Source organism: Myotis brandtii, unplaced genomic scaffold, assembly GCF_000412655.1.
Source record: "Myotis brandtii unplaced genomic scaffold, ASM41265v1 scaffold8, whole genome shotgun sequence".
NCBI lineage: Eukaryota > Metazoa > Chordata > Mammalia > Chiroptera > Vespertilionidae > Myotis > Myotis brandtii.
Window position 1 is genome coordinate 8,458,188 of NW_005371219.1, and position 8,174 is coordinate 8,466,361.

Sequence of the window (8,174 nt, forward strand, 5' to 3'; positions counted from 1 at the left end):
AGGTGGTGGCTGCTGCTGGTGCCGCTGCTGTGGTCGGGGCTGGCTCTGGGCACGCTCGCCGTGGACGGCAGCCCCCACCGGGTCCTGTACGACCTGCTGTCGGAGCAGCAGTTGCTGGAGGTGGAGGACTTGTCTCTGACCCTGCTGCGGGGAGGAAGGCTAGGGCCACAGTCCCTGCCCCCGGACCTGCCAGATCTGGATCCCGAGTGCCGGGACCTGCTGCTGGACTTCGCCAACAGCAGCGCAGAGCTGACGGGGTGTCTGGTGCGCGGCGCCCGGCCGGTGCGCCTCTGCCAGACCTGCTACCCCCTCTTCCAACAGGTCGCCAGCAAGATGGACAACATCAGCCGCGCCGTGGGGGTGGGTAGAGGAGCACACCCGGAACCTAAGGCGGGAGGGTTGGGGAAGGAGGGAGTGGTGAGGTTAACTGAGGGGTTGGGGGGCGGGGCTCAGTTCCCCCTTCTGTCAGGAAAAGGGGTTGGACTAGACTGGAGAGTTTGAGCATCAAAAAAGCGGATGGCGTTTTAGGGCTTGGGGCTTGAATGTTTGCCTTCGTAGCTGCTGTCGGGCATCCTCTTGGTACCTACTGTGTACAGATAGCTATGACCTCCCCTAGCCTTTTCCTTTCCTTCCCCTCCTTTACTCCTTTCCCCAAACTCCACCACAGCTTCCCATTTCCACCTGGAGTCCCCAGGAAGGACCCGCCTCCGCTGAAATCCTAGGTGGAGTGGAGAAGCTGTAGGGGTTAGGAGCTTGAAGTTTGTAGCCAGAAATGTTCAGACACCCCCCCCCACACACACACACAGACACTTTATAGAAGTTTGTCCTTGAATTATTTTAGAGTCTTAGTTTTCTCCTCTTATTAGCCCTGTACTCCCCGCAAGTTGCATTCTCTGTGCTTGTTTTCTCATCTGTAAGATGGGGATAAAAAGAACTCTTAGACGATTGGCACATAGTAATTGTTCTTAGTAAATGGGAGCTAAAATTTTAGAAAACGGTAAATTTACCTCCTATTCTTGGTACCCGTAGAGCTTTTCTGGTCATGTGGGTGGGTGCTGTAAAGGACTTAAAAAAAGAGAAAGCCCTGGCTTGTTTTGCTCGGTGGTTAGAGCCTTGGTCCGCCGACCCAAGGATCCGATTCCCGTCAAGGGCATGTACCTGGGTTGCAGGCCCGATCAGGCCTGAGGTCGAGGCGTGCACAGGAGGCAACCCATCGATGTCTTTATCTCTCGCCCCTCCTCCCTCCCTCCCACTCTGAGAATCAATGGAAAAAATATCCTCGAGTCAGGATTAATAACAACAACAAAAAGACACAGAAGATACCTTCCTGTTCCTAGGAACCTTATAGGGTCTAGAGTAGGAAAGGATTAGCCTGTCAGGGCTGGTAGGAGTCACGAGGTGGGGGCCGGATATGCCTTGTAAAGGAGAACCATGAGTAACTGGGATTGTGGAGTGGGGAAGTTTCCCTGGTATTGAGAGCACAAGTAATCTCATGAAAATGTGGTTGGAATTACTTCATAAATCATAGTTGGTTTGGCAAAATACAGACTTGTATATAGTTACATCTTGTTTTAAGTCAGCCTGATATCACTTAACATAATCTATTTTTTTTTATATAAAGAGGGGATTTATTGCATTAAATAACCCCTGTGGTCAGTCTTTCTGTAAAGAGCCAGTTTTCAAAGTAGTTTAAATAAATTTAGGTTTACATGCAATATTTTTCAGGCATTCTTCTATTGGGTATGGCAAGGGGGATATATATATATGTATATGTATATATGTACACATACACATATACATATGTACATCTCACTATGATTTAAAAATAAAGTCCCCAAGACTTGTCCTGTTAATATGGTATTATATGGCATCATATTCTGTTTTGAGCAAAGGTTAGTTTTATGGCCAGAATGACTGTGATCATGATGCAAAGCGTGGTCTTTTGAGGCAGCAAAGCTTTTTTCATGTATGTAGATACTGTGGAATTAAGAAGAGGTTAAATAATTACTGCAAACTCTAGTACAGTATTAGGGGCATCACGCAATCTGTACATATTTCTGCATGAATTCCCCTTCCCAGTGTGGACGTGCCAAACACTTCCTTCTCCTTCGTGCCTCTCAGATTCTACCAGTGACCTGGGCACCTGGCTCGCCTCACCCTTGTGTGAAAGGAAGAGGGTAAAGAGATTAAAAAAAAAAAAAGGCAGAAAATCCTTTCCCCAATCTGCATTTCCTCTCCAACTCATTCTAGACTTTTCTCTTTCCCCTCCTTTCCTCAGAGCTGGATGTGGTATATTAGTTCAAAAGTATGATTTCTGTGGTTCTGAGGTACTTCATGGATTCAGTAGGCTTTTTTGGGTTGGTTTGAGAATTGAACCATCATGTGCAGTAAGGTACATATGGGATAATGTTTCTTGAGTTTCTTAGGAGTGAATTTGAAGGAATCAGTTGTCCTTTGTGAGCGTGGGAGATTTTTTCTCAAGAGTAATATATTTTCTTATACTCAAACTTCTTTCATTTAAATCAGTTTAATCAGTAAGCACATGCTACTTTTTAAAAATAATATTTTTTTTAATTGATTTCAGAGCGGAAGGGAGAGGGAGAGAGATAGAAACATCAATGATGAGAGAGAATCATTGGTTGGTTACCTCCTGCATACCTCCTACTGGGGATTGAGCCCGCAACCTGGGCATGTGCCCTTGCCCTGAATCGAACCTGGGACCCTTCAGTCCGCAGGCTGACACTCTTATCCACTGAGCCAAACTGGCTAGGGCCTTTCACATCTATTTAGAGTGAATCTATGTCCATGGCTTGATTGAGGGAGGAGGGGAATATAACAATGAAAAAAAAAGAATCAAAGGAGAAATTAGCAAGCTGTTTCTGTGGTACAGCAAGTTAATTCATTTAATCGTAATAGAATTATCTGATGAGAATTCTATTTTCTTTTTACTTCCTCTTGGAATTACTGGGACAGGATCACATACAGTGTTATCTTAAGGTAAAGAATACAGTGATTTGTAGAAATCTGAGTGTAGAACTGATTGATTCCTCCTTCTTTAGAGTCGTACTTTCTTCTTTTCCTTTAAACTGATAGGAATGTGGTTTCATTGAGCTGCTCAATATCATCAGAGTGGTTGCCAGGATACTTTGGCCCCACATATTCTGAATTACTAAACTCTATCTTATTCTACTTGGTTTGTTTAAAATGTATATAGATAGACATATAGATATGTACAATTGTTTATGAAGGTGCTAGTGATTGGGGGTGTGTATCTAGAAGTGTTCAACATACTTTTAGTGTAGATTAATAAATAAATTCTTAGGAATATAGACAAAATTGGAACATAGCATAACATAATAATGTATCTTTCATTAGAGATCAGAAAATGTAATGCTGCTTATGTATTCAGTCAAAAAATTGAGTGCTGACTAGTGGTAGTTACTAGGGATGTAGCTGTGAATGAGCAGAGCTTGTGGTCTGATAGGGAAAACTGACAAACATTTTATTATACAAGTAATTACTTAGCTCAAGTGTGATAAGTGTTGTGCAGGAAAAAACCTCAGATGATACCAAAGCACATAACAGGGTGCTGATCTTCACTAGGGCTGAGGGAAGATAGAGTGGTCAGTGACAAATCTGACACCTAAAATTTGAGAGGATGTGGTTCAGGAGAGAAGGTATACATATGAAGAAATGGCAGATGTGAAGACTGAGATGGGAGTCTGCTGTGTTTGAGGACTAGAAAGAACTCAAAGCTCTGTGAGCCATGAGGAGACTAGTGAGCTGAGCCTGAAGAAATAGGCAGGTTCCTGGTCATGTGGGCCTGGTAGGGTATGTTAAGGGTTTTAGACTTTGATTTTAAAGCAGTGCAATGTTAGTGAAAGATTTAATTCTGCAGAATGACATGATCAGATTTGTACTTTAAAAGACCATTCTGGCAGGCTATATGAGGGGAATGGAGGGACAGACTGGGAGGGTAGAGGAAGAGTTGGTGTGGGGAAATGAAGAGACTCTTACAGTGATAAGAGAAATGATGGTGGCTAGACTACATGTGGGCCATTGTAATGGGAAAAAATGGATAGATTTAGGAGATAAAACTGACAAGACTTAGTAGTTAATTGAATGTGGAGAGTGAAAGAAAGGAAATTATGATTTCCAGTGTTTTTATAAGAGTTGCTTAGTGAGTAGGGTTGCTATTTACCCAAATGGAGGGAGGAACCTGTTTGGTGGTGGTGGTGGTGGTGGTGGAGATCATGAACTTGATTTTGAAAATGTTGCTTCTGAGGTGTTTTTGATACATATAAGTGGAGATAATGCATGTGTGGAGTGCAGTTTGGGATTATGGATTTATTGTGCAAATAATCTGCTTGGTTGTTTACTTTTTGCCAAACGGGCATGATGAAAATGGATGGTTGCGTTTATTGTGGTTAGGGTTCTGCTAAGTGGTTATGAGTATTTGAGTATTAATAATTTTAAATATAAACCAAGGGCCAGTGTTTTTTGGTCACTTACTAGATGTTGGGAATACAAAGATATAATACAAAGTTTTCTTCCCAAAGGAACTTCTGTTCAGATGAGGAACCTAGGCATATATAGATGGATATTAAGGTTTAAGAAACAGCCTCAGAGTGATTATGTAACTTATCCAAAGCCATGTAGTGGAAGAGGCTGGGTTTGAATTCAGAAGGATACTACTACATAGAGTTGTTATAAGGATTAAGTAAGTCATGCATTTGGAGCATTGAGAACCATTATATCATTAATGATGTACTTAGGATTATTCATCACTTCCCTTTCATTTCCATGGTTGCCACCATCTTTTCATCATATCTGAACTATGGAAATGTTCTCTGCCTCCTCACCCTACATATTATACCTAGAGACCTGTGTTCTCCAAACTCTGCTTTTCATGTCACTGTCCTCAAAAAAAATTTTTTTTAATTTCTCATTGTCTGAATCTCTTGACCCTCAAGACTCTTGCCCTAAATTTACCCTCTGCTGCCTCTACTTTCACAGTACACTCCATTTAGCTATATTAGCCTACTGAATACTTCCTGAATACCATGTAATCATTCCATTTTCACCCATTGATCATTTTATTCTCCTAATTTAGAATCCTCTTCCCTTTCTCAGTATAGGGCTTAGTTCAAATCTCACTTCCTAATTTCTCCCAACTACACTGATGTCTTCCTCAACTGAACTATCCCACACATTGACCCCTTATACAGACTGAGCTGTATGGATTTAAAAAAATATGTTTTTGATTTCAGAGAGAGAAAGAGAGAGGGAGAGAGAGAGAGAAACATCAGTGATAAGAGAATCATTGATCAACTGCCTCCTGTGTGCCCCCTACTGGGGATAGGGCCCGCAACCCTGGGCATATGCCCTAACCCTAAATCGAACCTTGACCTCCTGGTTCATGGGTCCACGCTCAACCTCTGAGCCACACCAACAAGGCTATATTAATTTTTTTGTTGTTATTAATCCTCACCCAAGGAAATTTTTCCATTGATTTTTAGAGAGAGTGGAAGGGAGAGGGAGAGACAGAGAGAAACATCAATGTGAGAGAGACACATTGATTGGTTGCCTCCCACACAAGTCCCAACCAGGGCCAGGGATTGAGCCTGCAACCAAGTTACGTGCCCTTGACCAGAATCTAACCTGAGATCCTTAAGTCCAAGGGCTGACGCTCTATCCACTGAGCCAAACCAGCTAAGGCTGTATTGATTTTTTAAATAGCCAGTCGTCTGCTTATGAAGCTTCAACTCATGTAACTGATTACACTTAGTCAACTATACCCACCTAGAACATTTCAGGTTGGCAGCAAGGTAGGTAGGTGAGAAAGTGTATATCAATTACTTACTAGGTGTCAAGTGATGAATGTATGTTATATAAGACTCATGATTATGAAACTGAACCTTTGAGAGGTTACCTCAGCTGTTCAAGATTGTCAGCCAGTGACTGAGACTTGTCTGACTCCTTAGGCTATGTTGTAATATTTAAGTGATTATAGAAATTTTCTTCTATGACTGATATTGCTCTGAAAGCAATTTCAAGAAAGGAGCTTTTAAAGTGCTTTCTTTAATTCACTATTTTAAAAGCAAGCATTTATTTGGATGTATCTTTTAATGAGAGGGCAAAACTAAGCCTCAGAGAGGGTAACCATACTAAAATAAACATTAGATACTAGAGGCCTGGTGCATGGATTGATGCACCGGTGGGGGCCCTCAGCCTGGCCTGTGCGGATCGGGCCGAAACCAGCTCTCCGACATCCCCTGAGGGGTCCCGGATTGCGAGAGGGTGCAGGCCAGGCCGAGGGACCCCACGGGTGCACGATCAGGGCCGGGGAGGGACCACAGGAGGGCTCCAGGGCATGTCCTGCCCATCTCGCCCAGTCCCTATCCACCAGACCCCAGCAGCAAGCTAATCTACTGGTTGGAGCATCTGCCCTTGGTGGTCAGTGCACGTCATAACGACTGGTCGAACGGTTGAACAGTTGGACACTTAGCATATTAGGCTTTTGTTATATAGGATTTCAAAGCAAGAATTCTGCCCTTAAGTCCTTCCCTCTTTTCTCACCCCACATGGTCGATTAATTCTTCTCTAGAGCTATCAGTCTTTCTCTTTTATTACTCATCACACTATTTAATTCCTTATCTTTATGCATCTGGGGAGTTTCTTGAAGCCCAGTGCTGATGGCATTCCCTAATACTTTTGTATCCTCAAAACACCAAGATTCTTACTGTGCTTAGTAAGTACTAGGAGTTCATTAACTTTGAAAAAATGAAGGGTCATCAGGACTTAGTTCCTTGCTTGGGGCAAAAGGGAAGGGAAATATAAAAGGATCAAATAATTTAGGAACTTGGACTTATTATTTGCATAGCATGAATTTCGTTATTAAAGTGATTTGTGGGAAGAAAGCATGTGTGTGTTTTTTTCCAAATATATTTTATTGATTTTTTTACAGAGAGGAAGGGAGAGAGAGAGTTAGAAACATCAGTGAGAGAGAAACATCGATCAGCTGCCTCCTGCACACTTTCCACCAGGGATGTGCCCGCCCTTGACCGGAATCGAACCTGGGACCTTCCAGTCCGCAGGCCAACGCTCTGTCCACTGAGCCAAACCGGTTACAGCAAAAGCATATTCTTTTATCTGGGTACAAACTTTGGGTACAAACTGGATGTGTCACATTTTCTTGTGGATTATAAGATTTTGAACAAAAAATTACCTAGAAGATGAAACTAAATGTTTTGTGATAATTTATCCACCAGAATAAAAAATTATGTAAATAATATATGTTCATTGTAGAAAAATTTAGTGTGAAAGAGGCAAAAAAATAAAAATCAGCATATTTCCATTATGCTCACATAACCACTGCTACATTTTGTGAACAACTTTCCAGAATTTTTTCCCATGCACAAAAAGTTAAGAAATATGACATGCATGCAATTTGGGCCTAAATTGTTGAGAGAGTACTATAGAAGCAGACACTTACTTAAGAACAAAGATTTTCTTCCCTTGCAAATGAACCTGGTATCAGCAAATGTTAGCTGCTACTGTTTTATTACAATTGTTATTATTAATGACATTACTTGAATTTATCAAATAAAATGTTAAAATGCTTAGAATAAATATTTTAATTATTTTAAAAGGTTTTTTTCTTTTTTGTCTCAAGTTGTTTGGAAGCTCTTAAAAATATTCACATTGTATTTTTCTTTTCTTTTTTGTTACAGAATACTTCAGAGAGTCATAGTTGTGCCAGAAGTCTCTTAATGGCAGATAGAATGCAAATAGTTGTGATTCTGTCTGAGTTCTTTAATTCCACATGGCATAAGGCAAATTGTGCAAGTAAGTAATTCTTTCATGTTCACGTTGCAGTTATGGTTCAATAGTATAGAGTCAGATTTTAATGAACCTTGAAATTTTTGAATCTATGGAATACTTATTACTATGTTTAATGAACTGTGATTAGCATCGGGGTTTATTAGTGGGAACCACTTGGACACATACTGAAAGGCAGAAAAGTAGCAGTTACCAGCATGAGCTTTGCAGTCAGAAGAGATCTGGGTTTGATTCTAATTATTAGTGGCCACTTGGACACATACTGAAAGGCAGAAAAGTAGCAGTTACCAGCATGAGCTTTGCAGTCAGAAGAGATCTGGGTTTGATGATTC

The 8,174-nt window shown here is 41.4% G+C and overlaps 1 protein-coding gene across 1 annotated transcript in view; it reads left to right on the plus strand.

Moving 5' to 3' along the window:
• Positions 1 to 8,174, plus strand: part of OSTM1 (osteopetrosis associated transmembrane protein 1) — a 70,352-nt gene that overhangs the window by 25,420 nt on the left and 36,758 nt on the right. Inside the window, exons 3-4 of the mRNA XM_014531278.1 lie at positions 3 to 360; positions 7,734 to 7,848. Coding sequence (XP_014386764.1) covers positions 3 to 360; positions 7,734 to 7,848 — 473 coding nt within the window. The remainder of the gene's footprint in view (positions 1 to 2; positions 361 to 7,733; positions 7,849 to 8,174) is intronic.